The 24,368-nt window shown below is 39.6% G+C and overlaps 1 protein-coding gene across 1 annotated transcript in view; it reads right to left on the reverse strand.

The window, feature by feature from the left end:
• The window catches only part of LOC137599407 (gamma-aminobutyric acid receptor subunit gamma-3), a 57,390-nt gene that overhangs the window by 13,153 nt on the left and 19,869 nt on the right, over positions 1-24,368 (reverse strand). Inside the window, exons 3-5 of the mRNA XM_068320327.1 lie at positions 23,095-23,162; positions 8,956-9,176; positions 1,760-1,842 (exon numbers count right to left, since the gene is read on the reverse strand). Coding sequence (XP_068176428.1) covers positions 1,760-1,842; positions 8,956-9,176; positions 23,095-23,162 — 372 coding nt within the window. The remainder of the gene's footprint in view (positions 1-1,759; positions 1,843-8,955; positions 9,177-23,094; positions 23,163-24,368) is intronic.

Genomic DNA, 24,368 nt, shown 5'->3' on the forward strand with positions numbered 1-24,368 from the left:
CAACCCCTTAAATATCACATATGGTCGCAAAGAGCCCCATTAAATTATTTTACAGTAGGTTACGTTAGGCAAATCCTCCCCCGCGGAGCTCTGTGCCTTATGGGAACCTATTATACAGCAATAATTGTGTGAGGTTCTGATATTTCATTTCCAGTACTTGCGCTTCATCCGGCTAGCAGCTACCAAGCTCAGACAGTGAATGCATTGTAGCTCAGAGCACAGAACACAGGTTCATAGTCTCCTGTCTGAATTCATGGCTTTCAATGATGACACACACTGAACAGAATAGATCAACACTCAACTAGGAACAAATCGGAAAACAAACTCTTAACACTGAAGAGAAACGTTAATCACTGCTGCTTCATGTTAATCCAATAACACCTATAACACACTGACAGACAGAAGGACTAAAAGGACTGGAAGGACTGACAAACATCTATATGCCTATATGCCTCAAGCAGCCAGTCAAGTCACACCAATTACTTCAGTGTCTATCCAGACCTGATGTAATAATGGCTTTACATTAATATATATATATAAATAAAAATCGTCAATATTTTGACATATAGTACGTTTAATTTTGTATATTATTGAACATTATTTTAATTGCTTTTATCTGATTTTATTTCACTTTTTAACTAATTTTAACCAATTTTATTGGATTTTCTATTTGATAATTCATTTCATTGCATTATGTTCACTGTTTTATGGTCTGTTGCATCTATTGTGTTGTTCATTTATTGACTGCAGCACTTTGGAAACCTTGTGTTTCAATAAATTGTGCAATAGAAATTAAATGGATTGAATTGGATTGGATGTTTGCAGTGGATATTCCTGAATGAGACACATGCTGTCTTCATATATTTGTGCAGGGGACTAATAGAGCACTACATCAAAGGTGCAACAAGAGCACTTGTCCATTGCAAACCTTTGCCAAAGCAGTAACATGTGGATTGTTTTGTGCTGGAGTTAATCCTAATTGTTGATAGACAGTTGGCTTGCATAGTTCTATAGTTATAAGCCCAAAATGATGACAATCGCCTCCCAATATTAAAGAGTCCTTGAAAAAGGACCAGGTCCAGATCCAGATCTAGAACATCACCAAAGTGAATCATATTTGGAATACTTTGGGTCATAAATTCTGCATAATCCTGCAAACAGACAAACAAACTGAAACAATCACACAACCTGTTTGCGGAGGTGAGGGTCATCACGACATGTTCAACTAAAGCTGATTCTGATAATCAAAACATTTTCAACCAAGAAGATATATACATGGATTATTGTCATAATGTGGTCACAATCTCGGAGTTGAATTATCACAAGAATTTTTTTTTCCAGAATTTCATGATGTCACAATAAAGTTGATCAAGTCCAAATTTGAGGACATTTGAAGAAACATCCTGATATGCTGGATATGCTGACCAGAATGAGCCAAGCTGATGGATGGACTACTGCAGCTACACAGCCCATTTGGAGGTGCTAAAGAATGTACTGTATGTCTAACCAACAGGGAAGACTTGACTGTGGCCACTTCAACATGTCTCCATCTGCTTTTCCACCACAAACAGTTCACAAGCAGCTGCAGGCCAGATGTGATGCAAACGTTGAGGGGCACGTGGAAATATATAAACATTAAAATAAACCAGAACCTCATATTCCAAACCTGATGTCACATGCTGTAGATACAGACTCTAGAGAGACAGACAGATGTTGCGCCTCCAGATTGTCTCTATAAAGAACTTCAAGGTCAACTCACAGCTGGAGAAGATCAGTGGACAGGAATGTTCGTCCATCGGAAAGTTGTGAAGCTGCAGCTGGCATTCTGCGTTTATTGTCAGCCTGAAACAAAACAACAAAAAACTTTATATGTTGCTCTCAAAGTTTATCCAGTGCAAAATACTTTTTGTATGTTATTTTTAAAAGATATATTAATTATCTTTGGAGTTTTCTCCCAGAAGCAAATGGATGCCAAACGTATCCTTTCCTCTCAGAGGTAGTCTGAACACTTTAAAAGCTTTGTTATACTTTATGATGTTTTCAGATCCTCATCCACTCATCACACTGATCATTTCCCCATCAACACAGGAAGAGCTGCAGGGAATGAGTGATTGTAATCTAGACCATCACTGGCCTTTAGGAAAAGAAGAATTCAGCCAGTCTGTTGTACATCACTGCTAGTAAATAATGCAAACAATGATTAAAATAAGCTTGATAAATAATAACAGAACAAAACAGGGAAATCATGCTATAAAATGGTTTGGTTTCCATAGAATGTGTACAAAGTCAAGACAGCCTGTTTTTCTCTGTTGAGGCACAAGCCATACATTTACAGAAGAATTGTCATTTTGACAAAGTGCACTGTTTCTTTGTGCACACATAAGACTGCATTTTAAAGCAAAAAAATAACAAAACCCCCAAAACAAACATGGTTCTGTCTCCATCATTTGCACCTGTCTAGATGTTATAAGGCTTCACACACTTAGCTGCCTCCTGATGTTCAACAGGGTGTAAGAGAGTCCCTGAAGTTTGTTTTTGAAGAAGATCACACTGAACTTGTGACCATTTGAATTTTCTTTCTGTCTTTTTACTTTCAAGGAAAGAACTGATAAAAAGTCATGCTACTCTGCCCTGCAGACAAAAAGCTGCTATCTGTGTTGTGTGTTCATATTGTGCATTGCTATTCCAAAATGCTGGAAGCGTACAAATGTTATGACCACGAGAACAATCTTAAGCCCCTTAGACACATTCCCCTCAGCACTTTCTTTCTTGAGCAGTGGCGCCTCCAGTCTAGTTAAAAGGAGACCAGATGGGGCCACAGCTAAACAGCACCCCAAAACAGAAGCTGAAAATGAGTGAGTCTCTTCTGTTGTTTCCAGTGTGTAAGCATTACCGATAAAACTGTTTTCTTATTTTAGGGGTAGGAAATTAATTTAATAATATGTAAAGACTAATGCCAAAACACTATACCAAAAAAGAATAGGTTAATAACTCCTCTCCATCGCAAGTAGCAGTAAATACATTGGGAGCTTGTTTCAGTTTATTCAACTCAAACACAAAATAATTCTGTTATGAGTCACGGCACTTAAGGTGAGCTGAATGACACAGGATGTCGTGAAGGATTCTTGAAGCACTTCCATGATTATAGTTAATGGGAGGAATACACAATGACAAAAATAGGTTAACAGTAAATTTAGGTCGTAGGTTTACTGACAACATGGTTGATTTCAATTCTATTCTATTATTCTAAGTATTTATGGGGTACAAATCTGAAGTCTGGTGGTAACCCACTAGAGACCAGATGCTGAACTCAGCTGCTGCAATCATCAAAGTTATTTTCTTCAAATTATTTATGGTATTGTTTGTACTATATACAGCTACAAGCATATGTAATGTACTTTATGCATATGTGTGACAGGTTGTTCTGTGATCGTAGGGTAATGTTTCGGGGCTATGGTAGAGGCCCTGAGGTATTACCTGCCTCCTCATTCAATAGAGATGAGTGAGTGCAAGAGCTTCATTCTGTGATCTTCCTGATTTTGCCCACCATTATCTGCCTTATTTAAGCTAATTACTGCACACAATGCACTGTAAAACTGGGAACAAGTCAGCAGTAAGTGTTATTGCAGTGTTGTCTGTAAGAAAAATTATGTTTTATGACCTTGAAAGAGTTTCTTTGTAGTTACTATCACTCCATGAAAGATAGCATGGCAGCACAACCGTAAGCTACTTACTGCTTTGACTGTACGACTGATACTGAATGTATCGAATATGAATTAATAAATTCTATTTTAATTCTGTGAAACAAAACAGTTCAATAGAGATGAAAGAAAGAGCCTTTGTTTTCCTCATTTCGACCACCGTTATTCCCCTAATTTAAGGGCAGAAAGTAAGCAGCTGTCCATGGGTGGCCACAGGGGGGCAGTGGTTTTCTGGGGCTCATCTACTGTTCTCATTCTTAAAGGTCATAACACAGATAGCGATGAGTGACCAGCTGTGGCTGCAGGGTCATTCTACCAATGCACATAGAGCAGGGAGGGCCACCCAGTCATATAGACTGCGAGTGGAAAACTAATTTCCCCAAGGGGATCATTAAAGTACATTTCTGTCCAGTCAGAGACTAAGAACCACATTTGTTACTGTGTTACCACAAAGAACCACATCATACACATGGGCACACATGAACATCACGCCATCCCTTCCTCACACACACACACACACACACACACACACACACACACACACACACACACACACACACACACACACACACACACACACACACACACACACACACACACACACACACACACAATAATGATAGAAAAGTTCTCAGACAACAGACCAGTCATTTTCAACAATGGACATTGCGACGTCTGGCATTCCTCGGCTTGACTAACCCTTTTCAAATCTGGATTGATTTCACTTGTTGCCACTGGATGCTATTCTTTCAGGGGTGTCAGTCAGAACAAATTGATGCTTTGTTTCAGGGTAAAAAACAGGCTTGCAGATGTGTGCTGACCCAAACATTGACAGTATTTTAAGTGCAGCCTGTTTGACATGGTGGTATTTTTCCATAGGCACAATTTTCTAGAACTCAATGGTCCCTTCCCTTAAAGCAGGTTTCATTTGGTCCTCCTCACAAAGATCACTCATCTCCAACTCAGTTGCAGCCTCATCTGTGACCAGAGGGGATTTCAAACAGTCCACCTCAACATTAAACGAGTAAATGAGTATAGTAATTACATCCTGGGCCTTTTCAGTTGTAGATCACAGAAATAGGTTGTTCAGGTTTTCAACCAGTGTTGCATATCTGGCCCTTTGTTTATTCAAGGGGATGCTGGTGACTTGCCCGCTGGATTTTAGCAGAGTGGGCAATTCATTAAATATCCTCTTTGAATATGCACCTTGAACAGCTTCAGTTTGTTGACAGATGTAAACACAATTTGCACCACAACAGGCAGCATCATTAAATTCCTCTGCACGGTCAAGTTCAGTCTGTCCAAGTTACATAGAATGTCGACCACAAAGGCCATGTCCATAATCCACTGGAGGTCCAAGAGCTCGGGATAGTCCTTGACCTTCTCGTACATCAACAATTTCACAGCATCCAAACGCTCAAAGAAGCAAGAGCGTACCTGGCCTTTTGACAGCCACCTTACCGTTCAGTGCAACAGGCCACCATGAGGTTCTTATTGCCTGTTGTTAATCACATGTGTGTGGATGGAGTTGACGATTTCCATCACAGGCTCCATGACATTGTCTAAATTCAGTGATCTAGACACGGGTTGCTCCCTGTGGATGATCTGTTTTCAGTTGTGAAACACATTGTGCATCTTCCAAAAGATACAAGACAGCAAGAATAAAAAGACAGTAAAGAAACCTTTGTAATGTAATTCTGAAATGATCTTTAAACCTCATTAGAGCATAGGATTGGGACTATATCATGGATGGGCGAGAGGCACGGATATCACAAAATGTCATCTCCACTTACTGGAGCCAAGCCAGTCCACAATTAATACCCAATGACATTTCATTGTCTTCCGCAAAGTTTGCACAGCCCTGAATACTGAATATCAATTGAACTGCATTAAAGACTATCTAGATGGGTTTTCTATGGAACCCGACTATCAAATAGAATTCATGTTTCTATTTATTTCTCTAAGGTAATTTGCTCACTCATGTCATTTGTTACCTTCCAACAATGTGAACAACGGAGAAAGATTTTATTAAAACATGTGGCAAAAACACACTGCGTATATGGTATTTACATATACAGTAATCCCTCGTTACTCGTGTTTAATGTGTTCCTGGACAACTTGCAAAAAACAAAATTTTGTGACATAGCGACAAACCATTAATTTTACTATTAAAGCTAATTTAAAAGTTTATGAAGCTCCCCATACTGAAATTAAACCAGATACCTCATACCAGATACTTTATATCTGTATTACCTTTTCCCACACTCTCATAGACTGTTTAAAACACTTTTGTATTAAAAAAAAGTATTTCTTTAATACACAGAAGTGCACTGCTTTCTGTAAGTCTTGGAACGCAACGCAAGCAAGAATGCTGGCAGCCAATAGCATGCGTGTACGGTATCACATGACTACCTACTAAAAATCCACAATGTAGTGAAGCCATGCATCTTGAAGCGCGAATACATGAAGGATTACTGTATTAGACATATACAGTGCTGCTTAAGATTTAGGAAGCCTACCTTAATGGTATGATTTTTTAATTTAATAAGTACTAAATTATTTACAGTAGTTACACCCCAATTCACAGCAATGACATTACAAACAATGGACTCAAAGAAAAGAAATATTTATATTATTCTTTACCAAAAGTGGTTGATATAAGAAAAACCTGTTACAGTCTCTGAAAAAACCAGGCGCAAGAGTCAAAGTGCCAAAAAAATCAAAAGCCTTTTATTTGTTTTGTTTCACAGCCAAAAAAACACAGCGGATCAGTGTCAAGAGGCGACATAAGAGGCAGGACAAAAATCATAATCCAAAGAGACAGGGCAAAGGTTATACAAAAGACAGCAAAAGACAAAGATCGTGGTCAAAACAGGCAAGGGTAGGATCCAGAAAAATACAAAACGAGGCTAGGTAATCTGGTGGTTGTACGGAAACAGTCAAGGAAGTAACAAACCAACGAATTGCATACACGGCTCTGTGCACAAACAAATACTGATCAACATTGACAAAGCTACACTGCAGTGAAGTACAGTAAGTACACGGAGCAGGAAGTGACATGCAAAATTAGATGCAGGTGGAACAAATGATCACCTGAATGCGTGAGGGTGAAAAATGAGACAATCAAGGATAACAAGACCAGGTGCAACAAATCTAGAATATGGCAGTAACAGAAAACCAGAAATGAAAACCAATAAATAAGAAGACAAAGCCAGGCACGTATGAATAAGGAAGAACACATATGGCAGACACAGATCATCACAAAACTAAGAGTTTGTGGTTCCAAAAGTATGTCCAGGCCTTTGGTGGATAGGGTATCATAACTCCTTTCACAGCAGTAACTTCAACCAATTGGGTTCTATAGTGACATCAGTTTCTCACATCTACTGTAGGACGAGCAAAAAGTGACTCGAGAGACGGTGTCTCTGACTGGGTCCATGCACAACACAAATCTTCTTGAGCTCTTCTTTGCTTGTATTGCTGGAATGCTTTGGATCATTGTCATGTTGCATGATTCATCTTCTGCTAGCTTTGACTTCACAACGGATGGCTTCAGGTTATGTAGCAAAATTTTACACTATTCCTCAGAATTCATGATTCTCTGGGGTTTGTGGAGTTTTTTCAGTTCTTGAGGATTAAAAGAATGCGTGGGACATTGCCACTACCATGCTTCACTTTTGGGAGAATGTTCTTTTGGTGGTAGCAACATTAAGTTTTTGCCAAATTCAATTTTGAACCCATCTGTCCAATGAATGTATCCAAAAAGGCTTAAGACTCCTCCAGGTGCTTTCTGGCAAAGTTGAGACAGGCAGGTTTGTTCTTCTCTGAGACTAGAGGCTTCTTCCTAGCAAACCTCCCATGTCAAACATGTTGACCGAGTTTTCTGATTGTTGAGGCGTGTGTCCAAGATGCATCAAAAATTATGATTATTCATGGCTCTTGCTGATATTAAAGGTCTTTTACTCTTTTGCAGAACTGTCATATGGTGGAACAATGAGGCAGATTTTTTAAAAGTGACTTCATATCTTTCCCCAGATTAACGAGGACTACTTCCTGAGGTCCTCTGAGCTCTCTCTACCTCTTGGCATGATTGACCTGTAGGGGTTCTTCTATGTAAGGGTCACATGGTCTGGTTTAATATATTTCTGTCTTTAACTTATCCACCAATTTGTCTCACCTGATTCTACTTATCTGCTTTAATAAGCAATGAAGGTCAAGCTCCACTAACTTTCTCAACTACATCAGGGCAAAACAGTAGAAAACTCCAAAATGCTTGATATTCGCAATGAGCAAGCACTATATATTGATACTAGACTAAAACACAGAGGAGCCCTTTGAAATGCTTTGTGCTTAATGTGCAGTTTATTTTAATAGTGAACCCGTGCTTCCATCACATACTGCTTTAGGGCACGATTATCATTTACCATTGGTAATGACAGTAGATAATTGCTTTTGTGCTGTTCTTCTGAAGGACTTTTCAATCATAAAATAATTTGTGTATATTTCAAAGTATATAAGACTGATCTACAATCTGATGCAATATAAACTGATCGAATTGATTATTCCAAGTCATTTCCAGGAAGATTAAATGATCACTTATTTAATTATGCTGACATTAAAATGTGATTTTATATTCTTTATTGATTTATAATTTATAACTATATTCTTCAAATTTAAATAAATGTATGTACCATAAGTCATTGTTTAAATTTAGAAGCTGCCAAGAAGTCCCAATATTATATATTTCGCTAAAGTATGTCTTACAGAAGCTTGAGACCAGTGACATTTTTACAGGTAGTAAACAGGACATTTAAAATACCTTCTTTTTGTTTACTTGTGTAAACTGCAATTTAAGAAAAGCAAAAATTCAAGGATCTGTAAATTGAGTTTCAAATGAATCAGGAACTTTTAAATGTACTGTATTATCTCAGTATGTGGGGGCCTTATTACAAACAACCAGGGCTCTAAACAGGGATGTAAATCTTACCCTGGTCTTTTAGTGGAAAATGTCAAATCAAGTATTTTTTTTGTATCATTGACCGAATGTCTTAAGAACTGTGATGAACCTTTTTTCACTATTCCATTCTATTATACAATGTGTCATCATTTTGTTAGAAATGTAATGCTAATGAATATTCAACAATACATCAGTTTGTTTTGACTTTGGATTTCATTTCTCCACTGAAGCTACGTTTTAAATGTCTCTGATGTTTTCTCAGTTCTCAGTAAAGACAAAAACCTTTTCAGTGTTTACCTTAAGGTGTAAAGTATCTTCCCATCATTCCATATTCTGAGCAGCTGATTGGGCATTGTGATCCAGTGGGAGTCAGCAGTCTTGGAGTTTCTGAAGATGGTATCCGGTAGCCATATAAGTCCAACCATATTGCTGTTAAGAGTCAATTTTTTCATTGTGCTGTTGTATCTGAGACGGCTGTCCGTCCACGTCTGGGCAAAGATGATGTCGATTTGGTATTCCTACAAGAAAAGATCAAGACCTTTGATTTCATTTTATTTAAAAACATTTATACGTATTTAATGCTGACCTTTTTCTTGGAGAAAAAGAAAAAGGCACAGCTTCACTTCCAACCTAAGAATAACATTTTGTTGTTAAATAAGATTTTATATTTCATCAGCACATCTGTATGCCATCTATCATCCTTTATTTTTACCAGAAGGAGCAGTATTCATTTCAATTACTCACCTGCTACTTCTGTGTGTTAGATTAATAACTTCATTCACCATTTTAACAGTTTTATTATACATGTTGGCCACAAACCATTTAGCTTCACACACTATAAAACTAAAATATGTGCCTTTAGCTACTGTATCCAAGCTGAAATTTGTCAGGTGAGATAAACCCAATCACAGACCCACTCACACCAGGCTCAAACCCAGTACTTGCACACACTAGTCACTATACATTACACTTCGCTGTAGCCTAAAGCACCTGATAATACTGATGTAAAGCAGTCTTTGTTTTATTTTGTTGTCTGTGGCTCACTGACACAAAAGCATCATGTGGCTGTGCATAAACCTGTGACATCTTCATTAAATTCACTGAAAGGGTTATTTTACAAAAGGCTATGTGGTTGAGTATGAAAAACATGGTTTGAAGAAAATCCATAGACAAATCTAGGCTAGCTACCAGCAAAAAGGTGATTCACTCCAATTACACATTTCCCACACAAACATAAGAGGAATATCAATCATCTCATTGTGAAATAAAAAGATAATAAACAAAGTCATGGCGTCAAAATGAAACAAGCAATAGAATGTTACAAACTATTGAACCCTATAATTGAGCTAATCTAAATTTCTTCCTCTCTGAAACCAAATCAGGATTGGTTTTTGCCAGCTACATAAGGGTGGGCTAAACAAGAGAACAACTTAAACAAACGGTACAGAGGTCAAGTGGACTAGCAGCCTGAAACTCTAATTCAGTGAGACTTCTCACCTTAGACAATATTTACAAAACCAAAAGTCGCACTCAAGCATAGTTTGAGGCTCTGTGTTTAGAATGTGTTCTGGGTGAGTGTGCCGTGAAGTGGTTAGGTAGGTAGAAAGTGGTTGCTTTTGCGTGTGGACAGTTTTCCCTGTGGGACAAACATGTCACATGGTTGGTGACTCTGAAGCATGGCAGTGGGTGTTTTTTTTATCATGCTCCAAACTGATTTCAACATAGTACTTCAGTTATGGTTGTGTCTTGCAAGATCAGGAAATCATGATGTTGCGACAGGTGCTATGGATAACTGAATAACTTGGGCTGAGATGGTATTTTAATTTGCCACCAGATTAGACAGACAGACCGACAGACAGACAGAAGGATCGTGTTTCTGTTGAAGGCAGTCATACTGATGGATGATTCACCTCTCAGACCAACAGACGGGCTGACGTCAGTGTAAATGGAACCATTTTTAAAGTGAAGTTCCCCTTAAGAGGTGTTGTTCTAGTTGCCTTCCTGGTACGTGTCATTTTAGCACTTTGAGGTGTGAATAATAAACTGTTAAAAATACAGTTATGTTGGTGACCAGAGGCCTGTACCATAAAGCTGGATTACGGCTTAGTGTAATAACTTCAGGCTTAACCCTGGCTTTTCGGTACCATAAAGGTGGCTGACTTTCTATCGGGCTACGTTGTCGCGGTAACCTATGCTGAACCCCTGCTCCGGAGCAGGATAAGTTCAGGATAAGAGCTCAGCAGGTATAACAGCCCCACCTACTGACCAATCAGTTCTCTTGGAAAACGGGCTGTCCGTTTTATGAGAACCCGTGGATCTTGGTGCACAGCTTGTGCGAAGAGCGCTCAGGCACGAGAGAATATTTAGAGATCGCTGTAATCCGTTGGAATTGCCTGAACAATCACTGTACGAAAGGTACAGGTTTTGGGGAGAGGGGTTACATTACATCTGTCAGCTGCTGGAGCCTTACATCAGTAATGTAACGCACCGCAACCACGCGCTGACAGTCCCGCAGACAGGGTGCATTGCACTGACGTTTTTTGCCACAGTTAATATATTTCTTAGTGATGTTCATAATTATTATGATGTCCTTAAATCCCTTGTTGGATGGGTTACAAGCAAGCCATAGATAAAATGGCATTTATCAATTATTTGTTCAAGTAAATCATGGATTGATTCATTCATTCATATGTACTCTTTGTGGGCAATGTCGAAAACCTCGGGAAGAACACAGTATGTAGAGCTATTCATAAAGTCGCGGGGGCTACAGTCACATGCCATAATGAAAAATGTCGTACACACATACATTTATGGAACACACAAATGTTACTGTAGTCAGATATACAAGTGCAGTCATAGTGGGGAAGTAATATAATAGAACTAACTTCCGCATTGACACATTCGGCGATTTTGTGCCAGCGATCCTTGCGCCGTTTGGCAGCTGCAACTGTGTTGCTTTTTGCCTGGATTATTGATTTGTATTGCTCGTATTTATTAATTATTATTGTTTGCTCCTCCGTTGTGAAATATGCCGCTCTGGCCGGTTTGTTGCATGTTTGTGACTGGTCGCATGCAGCAACCTCCACCCTTTTTGTGTGAGCGCGCACAGATCTAGAGTGGACATGCCTGAATTGAATTAGTGAGTTCATAGCCGGCTTTATGGTACTGAAAATCCGGAGGGCGGATGTCTCGGTAAGTGAAGCCAGATTAGTAAGAGGAAGCCCGGCTAGGTTCATCAAGCTTTATGGTACAGGCCTCAGGAGTAAATACATCTCAAGATACATCTGGATAGAGCTTAGCTTGATGCAGACACACAATGTGCATCTGAATGCATCATTACAGATGAATAGAAATAATATTTGGTTCGTAAATCATAGTAATAGTGTTAAATAGGTGATGCAGAAGAGTACCGGTACACTTCAGAGCGCAGCAGTTTTGTGATTGACTGGTCCCACTGTAATGTGTTCTTGGGTTGACTGACACCAAACTCAGGGCTAAACGAAATGCTATGGTTTCACACACATTAATGAAATTGGTAATTTTTGCCATTTAGCATAGGTTCTACCGAACTTCTATCATAGTAGCTACTTATGTGAGATAATGTGGAAGATGATTTAGTCATGGCTGAAAAAATGGACACAGATAACACTGAGTTACATTGAAATATGGGGATTCTGAGCAGCTTTTGAATTGTTGTTTAAAATAAAAATTCAGATAAAGGTGTTGAGTACAGTGAACTGTAACAATGAAGGACTGCCCTCCTCCGGCAAACCGCACCATCCCATGCATCTGCTAACCCTTGTAATGCATTTGACCTTTTCCCCACCAGTTTGAATAGCTCACCAATTAGAATAAAGTCTATAATCAACAGCACCGAGGGGTTTCTTGTGACCTTTGAGTGTATGGAGCTCAGGGGCTTCCAAGTAAGTGAACATTATCCAGAATTTAATGACCAGTGCTTGAAATGCTGTACGTCAAATGAATACAAGTGATATGACAATCATATGAAAATGTCTGCAGGTGGAGGATGACAGCAAATATCTAACACACCATTTTTTCTTATCATTCTCTCTTTTTTTTTACTAATATCTTAAGTATTTTCATAATGAAAATAAATTATTACTATGCTGAAAGGATATTGATTCTATTTCTCCTCACCACTGCTTGTTTGTTTTCAGCCATTTATGCAGACGTTGCTGTAAAGAAAATGGGTCTTTCACCTCACATGAATCAGAGGAGCTGCTATATTAAGGCCATTGATTTAGAGGTACTGTACTGTACAAACTCAGTAAAATCAAAGACGCAGCTGCAAGGTCGGGATAGACCCCACATGATAAATGCATTCCAGCTGAGGCACAGAACAAAAGATCCCTGGAGTAACGCAGACCTGTCAGATGCTTTATATTGCATAGAAATACCACCAGAACTGTTAAGGTGTATTGGTTTATGCCTGCAGACTGAAGAATACGTAATGGTTATCGTTGTGTATTAGTTTGACAGGGTTTTTTCTTCATTTTATGGTCTAGTCTTAGAGTTCAGGGAATTCTTTTTTTTAGTGGACAGTGAGGAAGTCCAGCAATTCTGAAGTAGTTTAACCAACATCACTAGAAAAACTCCTGGGCAAAAGACTTCTTTGCTGGTTTTGATTCAGTATTGTTTGACTGAAACATTTCATTCCCTTATTTGTCATTCTCTCTCGTTGACAGCTACACAGGGACACGCAAAGCAGCTCATTTTATCAGGGATTATTTTCTCCAGCGGTTTTGAAACGTTGTCCAATGACAACAGAGATAGATAGATAGATAGATAGATAGATAGATAGATAGATAGATAGATAGATAGATAGATAGATAGATAGATAGATAGATAGATAGATAGATAGATAGATAGATAGATAGATAGATAGATACATAGATAGATAGATAGATAGATACATAGATAGATACTTTAATAATCCCGGAGGAAATTGTACATATCCACTGCTCAGGCATTACATAGCGAATAAATACTGGATAAACACCAGGAGAAAAAGAAACACTGACATCACAGGGCATACCACAAGACATACACAACACTAACAGACACATGCAGCATATTAACAGGACTTATATAATAACTTATAAATAAAATATAAACAGTATAAAATTTAATTCAATCTGTTCAACCACGTGCTGACCTCGCCACCTCCCCCCGCTCCTCCCTAGAGAGTCATTGTACCCCGTGATGGCACAGGGTACGAAGGAGGACCTCAGCCTGTGGAGGTGCTGCGTGACAGCAGTCTGCCGCTGAAGGTGCTTCTCTGCTGGGAGAAGGTGGTGTGCAGGGGGTGGCTGGTATTGTTCATGATAACCTTAACTTTAGACATGGTCTAAAGAGTATTCATTAATGGAAATAAACATGGCTAAACGTCAATCGATGTTGGAAATTATTTTGCAACTTAATCAGCTCTTAAAAAATTACCAAAATATAAATCAGACTGCTATGTGCTGACTGTAGTGGTGCAGCTTTTATTTTTGTGAAAGACAATGGAGACACATGATGGCCTTCATGTTCCCTAATGCGTACAAAGCATGTTTTAAGGTTTAATGGATCTGCCATCTGAGCTGACCCGAGTAGGACACCCCTAAACACCACATTGTCTATAGAATGCTAATAATGCTACTTTTATGTCTAATACATGTTTTCAGTATATTTGAACAAAATATTATACATCACAGTTGCATGCTTTTTGTCATATTGATGAACGAGACATTATTGAAAATTGATCAGATGTGTTCTTGAAAGGTTTACAGCGGATATTACAGTGAACTCCAGAACTAGATAGAGAAAACCTCTATTTTCAATTCATTACTCTGTGACACTGAGCTGTTTTGTTTTCTTCACAAGTCTCCCTTTTAGATGCCATAGCCACACCACCCATTTTTAAATACACCCACCGAAAGTTGTTTTCATGGCAAAATATGTTTCACATTAAAGTGGGTTCACTTCCTCAACTCCAGTCATGATCACTGCACCAGACTCTCTAAACTAGGGCGAAAAAGGACTGCAGTGTGAAACTTGCTCTTTGTGATTATGCAGCAAAATGCTTACAGTACATGCTGCATCTGTCCTGTGCTTTGAGACATCTTGTCATGCTCCTCTGTTGGCTTGTAGTCGCTCCACGTATTCTCATTAGATTTAGCTAAAGGTCACTTTGGACAAGAAGACAAACTTGCATCATCAAAGTTTGATTATGGTGTGTTTTCTCTTTATGTGCATTTCACATAAAGAGAAAATTATTGTTTGATCTTGTTAGATTTTTACAACTGCTTTACAACTTGCAAAACATGAAATGCATCAGGACAACTACTTTTACCCGTATCTGCGTGGGTTCTTTCCCACAGTTTAATGACATAGATCAGGTGAACAGTAAACTTAAAATGTCCTAAGGGTGTAACAAACTCCTCACTCAGTGGATGCTGGGAAAAACTCAATCCTCCTACCCTGTAAGAGAGAACAGACATATGTGCTCGAGGTGGCTTCACGTTACAAATTTGTCATCACTCTGTGCTGTGCGTTGTGCCTTAAGACTTAATTTCATTCCATCATTAATCTCCATAACTGTCAACACTCTATTCAACTGAGCAGTCAACCTCATCTAACTCACATGTTTCACATCCTTGGTGGATATTATGCAAAAAATGTTCGAAAGAGATGAGCACAATTCAAAATGGGTAGACGGCTGGGTCCCAGTTATGCTGTAGTTTAAAGGTTAAAGTAGCAGCTGCTCTTATTAAAGCACATGCATTTATCATCAGATTAATTTGATTTCAGTTCCAAGGATAGACTCCGGTTCCCAGGATCACAACTAGAAAGATGTGAAACAAAAATCTTAGTGATAATTCTTAACGAACATCAATTCTGCCCTTGCAAAGTTCCATCTACTAAATATTTTATTTGCGATAAATTTTAAGGCATGACAAACTTGCATATAGAGTATAATATTGCTACTCACCTGCATTATTAATCATTATTACTTATCATTATTAATCTGCACAAAGTTCATTAATGTTTACTAAATCAAATCTGTAGATGTTTTGGGGGGAATAAAAAATAGACCCAAATTGTCCAAAAACTGTAAAAATATTTAAATTATATTTTGTTACATTGTTACACAAAATAATGTAGGAACTGTGAAGATGTATATTGAAGCAAAACAAAATTCAACCTGTGGTGGTATACAATGGAGAAATGGTTTAAAAATGCTTCATATATTTTATATGTATTTAAATATTTATATTTAGAATATCTGCTTTTCAAGTTTTCCTTTTCTTCATAAACAGATTAACCGAATCTGTCTGCAATGTGCTAAAGCCTTGAACAGCAAAGCACTTAATTTGCTTGTTCAGCTTAGCAACGACTGCAAATTCAAATACATATAAGAACTACTTGACTATGTCATAGTAAGCCTATGCTGTATATTACACAAGGATGTAGATTAGGATTAATTTTAAAGATGTATTAAGATGTATTAAATTACACAGTTAATTCAGTATTCTTCACAAGGTTCATGTAATCACAAGTTTACAAGAGAGTTCACTGGTCTATGATCACAGCAGCAGATTTGGTAGTTCAAAAATAAAGTCTGAGTCTACAGTTCCATTTGTCTTCAGTTTAAATAGACCAACGATGACAAGACCTTTGGTCACAAAGGTGTCACAAACGTTATGGACAAAGGCAAAATGAGAAAAATATTTCTTCATGTGCATTCCACACTGATTGAACTCCTCAAGGCTGAATATTAATATTCTGTTCTGAGATCTATTCTGTTTATGAGCCTCATTATGTGGACCTCCTGCTGACAACTTCATTACCCAAACCTACTACCCCCCCACCCCCCAAAAAATCTAATTCATCACATGACCTCATTAAGTAAAAACATTCTTTTCCTCTAGGATAGGAGCCATCCTGTAATTAAGCCGAACCAGCTGACCACAGATTGAAAGCTGATTTTTGTTAAGTGAATACAAAATCTTCAATGTATTGTTAATGGCAGCAGGAGCCCTGTGTACAATTACAATAAGCTGTGTGTTTCAGGAACCTTAGTAACAATGTTCAGCGGTCCTGCCAGCAGCATGCATACACAGTGGGAAATGAAATGGTATGAATATTGTTCTCCTCTGGATATCCATTGTATGATGATTGGGCACCTCTCTCTACAGGATGGAAATAGTATGAGGGTCAGGAGTTTTCTTCTTGGTAGGAATTTCTGGATGACACAAGGTTGCCTTGGACACTGCATGGCCGACAGGTATAAAAATAGCTTATTTATGATTACAAAGAGACTTCCTTCTCCCACAATGCATGTTGTTCATTGCGTTTTAAAAAGGCTTATTATTTCTTCTGAATGGGTCATTCACGGTGTGCTTTATCACACCCTAACCCTAACCCTTTATCATCATGTCTGGACAAAATGAAGGACGAAGTGATAGTTTTCCTTCTCACAAACAACACTCAATTAGAGTAGAGAGAGAGTAGAGTAGGACTTCCTTCATCCCTTCGGGAGGTTTCATCAGGGAAATTAATTTCTCCGTCACACTGCACACAGCACAGTGAGTACACAGAAAGAAAAGACACACAGAAGGTAATGCCAACACCAAATAGAAAGAGTAATAAATAGATAACCCACCAAATAAAAAGAGTATACAAATACAGAGACATAAAGGGGCTTAGGAATAAAAGGGCATGAATAAATAAACCTGGATAGGCATGGACAGTGTGTATATTGTTTACATTGTTTGGTGCATTGTTTGTGTCATTCCTCCGCTCTCGTGTGGACTCTCTTTTTCTTCATCTCCCCCAGAGAGGAGTTGAGCAGTTTAATGGCTCGGGGGATGAAGGAGTTCTTCAGTCTGTTGGTCCTACATGTTGGGAGGCGCAGTCTCTGGTTGTTAGTAACGGTGTGCAGAGGGTGGCTGACATTGTCCATGATGTCCAGTCGTTTGTCCAAGGTTCTCTTCTCTGCCACCGTTGCCAGAGGGTCCAGTTTCATCCCGACCACTGAGCTGGCCCGCCTGATCAGCTTTTCTAGCCTGGAGAGATCCGCCTTGGGCACGCTCCCTCCCCAACACCCCACAGCTTCCTGTCGTACGCTGGCGACCACAGACTAATAGAACATCAACAGGAGCTTGAGGTGGGCTTGATGGAGGTAGGATAGGGGGTGGTATGAGGGGAGGAGGAGCGCTCGGGGGTAGGAGGGCTGAGGGGGGCTGCGAAGGGGGATTGAGGGGGGCTGCTCTGCTGCTGCAGAGGGGGGTTTGGTAGGTTTGTTGGAGAAGGATGGACTGGGGGGAAGGGGGATGGTGGGGGGCGGCAGTGGTTCAGCGGTAGAGCAGATGTCTTGAAGACAGATCACCCAGCCATCAGTGGATCGATTCCCGCTCCCGCCAGAACATCTCCGGAGTGTGAGCTGACGGTGGGAGGCGTCAGCTCACCTCCCAGCCACTGCTGAGGCGCCCTTGAGCAAGGCGCCCTTGAGCAAGGCGCCGTCCCCCCTACAAGCTGCTCTATTGGGGCGCACTCCAGGAAGCTGCTGCCCGTCACTCTGCCTCCCGATGTACAGCTTGATGTTGTGTATTGTGTACTAACTGCATGCTTACAGGGCCCCTTGTGTGCTGTGGTTGTTTCAGGGGCCTGTACACACTGTGAAACACATGTAACAATTGTACACCTGAGTGACAAATGTAATTTCCCCGAGGGGATCAATAAAGTATATCTCCTTCTTCCTCTTCTTCTTCTTCTTCCCCTGTAACTACAGATGAGTGGAAGCTATGGTGGAAGGGTGGATGAGAGGAAGGGTGGGGTAAGGGCATGTGGTGGGGGAGTGGGTAGGGGCGTGGTGGGGGAGTGGTGTGTGGGGGGGGGGTTGAACCTATTGAAAAAGTCATTCAGGTCGCTTGCCCTCTGCACCCCTCCCCCCTCTGTTCTGGTCCTGGCTTTGTGTCCAGTGATGTTTCTCACACCTTCCCAGACGTCCCTCATGCTGTTGGTGCTCAGCTGCTGCTCCACTTTCCTCCTGTAAGGCCCCGTCCACACGATAGCGGATTTTTAAAAAAACTGAACTTTTTAAAAACGCATCGAAAACGATTCGCGTCCACACGAATCCACAGCGTTTTAAAAAAAATCTCCGTCCACACGTAAACACACCAGTGCATTTTTGAAGAAGGCTATAAGCATGCCAAACCATGTGGTGGCAGTATTGAGTCAAATTTTATCCAATAGGAATCTTCCGTGTTTTGTTGTCACAACACACGGGCCCATAAATATGATGTCACAGCGGTTTTCGTCGCAGGCAAGACGTCAGCGTTTTAAAAAAGTTGCGGATACACCGTCCACACGACAACGCAGACCCAGCGTTTTAAAAAAAACCCACCTCGGCCAGCGTTTTTAAAAAGTTGCGTTTTCGTTCCGGATATCTGCGTTGTCGTGTGGACAGACGGCGTAAACGCAGCAAAAAAGTTGCGTTTTTAAAATATCCGATATCGATTGGACGGGGCCTAAGAGTCCTTGGCCTCCTTTATACAGCGTCTGACCACCCTCTGTGCTTTTATCATCTCCTCCTTATCCTTTGTCCTGAATGCCTTCTTTTTCCTGTTGAGGACATCCTTGACATCTTGTGTTATCCACAGCTTGTTATTTGGATAACACCGAACTGTCTTGGTGTTTAAATAGTCCGAGAGACAGTGGGTCATCCCACCGATGTCCTCGCCATGTCCACCCAGCAGTACGTCCCAGTCCGTGGTGTTGTAGCAGTCTCTGAGAGCCTCCTCTGCTTCAGGAGTCCATCTCCTGATGGTGCGTGTAGAAGAATTACTGTGCAGAAGGAGATGCAGCACTTCACCACAAAGTCAAGGTGGCAAAATACATTTGCAAAATCCTCATGCACAGACATAAAGGAGGAGAAAACCTGTAGTGGAGCCTTTATGGACAGCATGGTGGCGTAGTGGTTAACACTGCTGCCTCACAGCAAGAAGGGCAGGGGTTCAAACCTCATCCTTTCCAACATGGCCTTTCTGTGAAGAGTTTCCATGTTCTCTCCGTGTCTGAATGGGTTTCCTCCGGGTTCTCCAGTTTCCCCCCATTATCATGTACAATTAATGAGTGCTTGTCCTTAAATCAGTCAATAAAAGCTCTTTTGCTTTTTAAAACTGTCTATTGCTGTAGTAGCATGACTTTCAGGTCATAGATAATAAAAGGACTCAGTCTTAGATTTAGAGGTAAGTTCCTTAATTTCTTGTGGACATGAGAGGAAAAAATCTTAATTGTACATTAATTCATTAATTTTCTAAATCCGCTACATCTGCTGTCACAGGTCACAGGGTGCTAGAGCTTATCTCAGCCAACTGAGGACGTGAGGCAGGGTACACTCTGGCCGCAACACCAGTGCACCGCGAACCCACACAGACACGGGGAGAACATGCAAACTCCATGCAGAGCGGGCCTCAAACCCAGACACGCCTTGCTGTGCGCCGCCATGCCACCCTGATTACTACATTTGTTTCATTAATTTTCTTTGTGGTTGATGATCTGAGACATCTGAGGAGTCCCTTAAATGACACCTCCTTGAGCAGAGGTTCGAGGCACAGCCTGGTAAAATGTGCAAAATTTGCTGACAGTGTTCATTCCATCTTTGCTGAGAGTGCATAAAATAAATGGATGGATGAGAAGACGCATTCATGTAGTGATAACTCACATTTAATTGTAGTAAGGAATGTCTCCTTTTGTTAAACAGTAATAAAATATGTGGATTTAACTTTAAAGGTAAATCTTTGCTGCTGCAATAGAGACAGCAGCTAATCCACTAAAACCGTTGAGGTATTGTAAGTAAATGGCCCCACTGCATCATGGGAACTGATACAAGCAAACTAATGATAGAATTAAATGTTTGAAAAAAATGTAATTAATTTCACTCAAAAGTTTCAGTGAAGTTGAAAATTTCTTCAGTTTATTCCCAAGGTCAAGGAAATTAATCATCGCCTGTCTCCTGGAGTCATGACATCCTGGATAACAACGTTCACTGCATCACAATTAGAAACAATACAAGTATGACAATTGATTCTATATATGGATTCTTCTCTGGGTGTTAGCAATGAATGTGTCCTGAACATACATTAGTACTAATAAATCAAACCAAATAACTGGCTTACATAAATGCATGATGAATATTCCAGGACTATAATATGAAAGGTTTGCTTGTCATGTGGGCACAGCCTCTAACGTCAGAGTGGTACAGCAATATAGACATTTAACAACGCATTATGTGACAGGAAAAACAATGAGCTACACACACCTCTGCTAACTCACCCACCACCATACCATTGACTATAAAATGCTCAGATGGCTCAGATACTGAGTATCAATTGGGTTGGGTATAGGTGAAATATCACTTATCAGTGGCTGTGGAAGGCACTCTCTCTGTTTGTGGGTCTGTGTGCCAATCAATTCATATTACAGATATATTTGGAATACAGAGTTCTGGTATTTTCAGCACTCAGACAGTACCCTGAGTTCTGGTTTAGTTATTGGTCATCACTCAGGTCAGATAATAATGAGGTGAAATAAACTATTCTAAATGTCTAAATGTGAAGTTTTTTAGAGTTTTGCTCTGTACCTTTGGTTCATTCATACCACTGTTAACCTCCACTCCCATCGCCCAGTGTTGACAGACTTAACATCTTTTCAGCTGTGCCAGCAGAGTCATCAGCCACCACCACCACCAGCAACTGGACTCCATAAAAGGATTTGTCTTGGTGCTAGTCAGGACAGAAGACCTTCATTCACAATAATAAATAAAGCACTGTCTTTCTAACTATCCCACATCATCCTCTGCAGTAAATCATTCAATGCTGAACATTTGCTGTAAAATCTCCAGAAATCAGATCAATAAATGCAATCCTGATCAGCGCCAAGATGCCTGATCTGTTCATTTCTGTTGTTAGTTTTAAATTGGTTTCCACTAATTCTCCCTAACCATTATCCACACATGCTGACTCCATCAAGGAATTTCTTGCTTCCGACCAAACCTCTACTGTGCTTTCATTAATATATCATGCTAACCCCTCAGGTGTGAGGAAGTGTACATCTCCTTCCATCACGCAGTAGGCTAAAGTCTTTAATGTGCCCCAGGCACGTACAGTCTTAAAAGCTGTGATTGTATAATAAATATAAAGCCACATGTCTGAGTCACAACTATTGTGAGTCCCTGATATGCAATGACTTATCTCAATCATAAATATATTATTATTATAATGACTGTTATGCAGGACAATCAACTTATCATTTTATTATCTGAGCTGACCAGTTACATCAGCATCCTTGAAACTGTCACCTCGGTAAGACAGTTGGAGAAATGTGTGAATAAATTCATTACATAATCATAAAATTCTCTGTCATCATGTCACAGAGTTATCCCTGCACTTGGACGTCGTAAGACTCTTTGTGGACAAAACAATTAAAATCAGTGCAGCTGGGCTGAGATATTGTTAGCTTTGTAACATTAATTGAGGGCTCAGAGAAGAATTTTGTTTGTTTACATGTAATTATTGTCATTTGTTAGCATAACCTTTATGGAAGTAAAAGTGTTTAAGCTGGTTGGTACAAGATGTAAAAATAAACAAATTTGTCAACACGCTTTGTTGTCATTGAAGTGAAGCTTCGTGAGATTATTTTGTACACTTTGGGCAAAGTTTAGTCTCATAGGTTTTATCCTTCACATCTATTTTACCTGCTGCTGTTGTTGTCTGAGACTATTGATTGACATGTCAGCTGTACTCATTACCTGGTCTCATCTGTACAGCAGCACTGCAACACGCCGCCATCTTTAGCTTTCTGTCTAAATATGCAGTTTTTAAAAAAGTTTTGCTCTGTACTTCTGGTTCATTTATACCACTGTTAACCTCCACCCCCATCGCCCAGTGTTGACCTACTTAACATCTTTTCAGCTGTGCCAGCAGTCATCAGCCACCACCACCACCAGCAACTGGACTCCATAAAAAGATTTGTCTTGGTGCTAGTCAGGACAGAAGACCTTCATTCACAACAATAAATAAAGCACTGTCTTTCTAACTATCCCACATCATCCTCTGCAGTAAATCATTAAATTAATTCATGTGTCACTTCAGAAATATTTGACATACAGTATATGCTTATGAAAAATTCATTATTGCTCGTTGTGATGAATTACAATTTAAGTGATTATTGTTGTTTTTATAAATAATTTAAGGAGCATACCTGGAATATATCATCGCATCAAATTAGGTAGATAAAAATATTTGCCTGTGGATGATTGATATATTTAATCAGGGACTATTTAAAATAAAAGAAAAAAAGAAAATAAGCAACATCTTTATCATAAAGGCCTGCATTTGATATCTGCTACAATAAAAGGGTTCTCCTTACCATGTTTATTGATGACACTGGTCCGATGCTGTTGACAAATATGTCCACATCTATAACAGTCGGTTTAACTGTGGAGAAAAGAAAGTAATTACTGATGAAGGTTTTCTTTTAGACACCCTGCCTGAATCTTTAGTTAATCAAAGAGAATGAAGTTGGATCAATGAGAATCGGCTGTTTTGATTCCAATGAAATGTGAGTAGCTGCAGCAAGGTGCAGTCCTCTGGGAGCTGTGGTTGTTAATAATAATCACACGTTAGACTTCATCACACAAAGTGTTGCCATAAATCACCTCTCGACTTGTTCACTACGGATCATCTCAGTGACAAGTCAATGACCAGCACCACAAGACTGTTGGAGAAACATTAGAAAAGGTTTAAAGTAGTCCACTCCTTCTCAATCTCACTTTTCCTCAGTGGGTTACCAAGCCAGAAACCAATCATTAACTGAATAATATCTGTGGTGCCAGATGACTGCATGGTTAGTGCCTCTAACATATCTGAAATGAAGCGCTGTGATGGGCCAAAGTCCAACATTTGCAATCTTGCCTGGAGGTGGAGGATGGTTTTTGTTCATTAACAGCTGAAATAAGATCACAAACACGACACGCAGTGGCATAATCAGCATCACATCACTACAGTAGCCTATAAGTTTTTATTCTTCATTGGAATTTACTGACAGGATTCATATGCACTACATATAACATATTACAGCTACTTTATAGGGGACCATTTTTTCTAATGTATCTAATTACATGTTCTCTTTACATACACTTGCATGTACATTTGTTTCCTGGTTTTTTTTCACTTACTGTATCTATTCTTGTGTCAGACATCGTCTTCCTGTGTTTTCCTGCTCATGTGATTGTGTTCTTGCTCTAATTGATGTCACGATGTCTCGGCATACCTTTGGTGTCTCTCCTGTCAATCATCTACATATATACTCGCGACTTTTAACGTGACATTTCCTGGACCTCAACCACTCTTACAGAACAGCTTGAACTTTTACTTACTTACAGAATTTTTGCAAGTAAAGAGGACGATTTTTATGCCTACACCCTAAGTAGGAGTTTATGAATGGAAAAATAATGCAAAGCCCTACAGATCCGATGTGATCTATATCCGGTTGGGATAAGACTAGTTCAATTTCATAAACTTGTTTTAGCAGATATAAACAGTTGGATCTTGTAAAAACAAGACACATATTTACCGATGTGTAGTAAAAATTCTTTGCTTTTTACAAAAGTTGTGTGTTTCAGAACAGGACACATAAATTGT

Source organism: Antennarius striatus, chromosome 7, assembly GCF_040054535.1.
Source record: "Antennarius striatus isolate MH-2024 chromosome 7, ASM4005453v1, whole genome shotgun sequence".
Lineage (NCBI taxonomy): Eukaryota > Metazoa > Chordata > Actinopteri > Lophiiformes > Antennariidae > Antennarius > Antennarius striatus.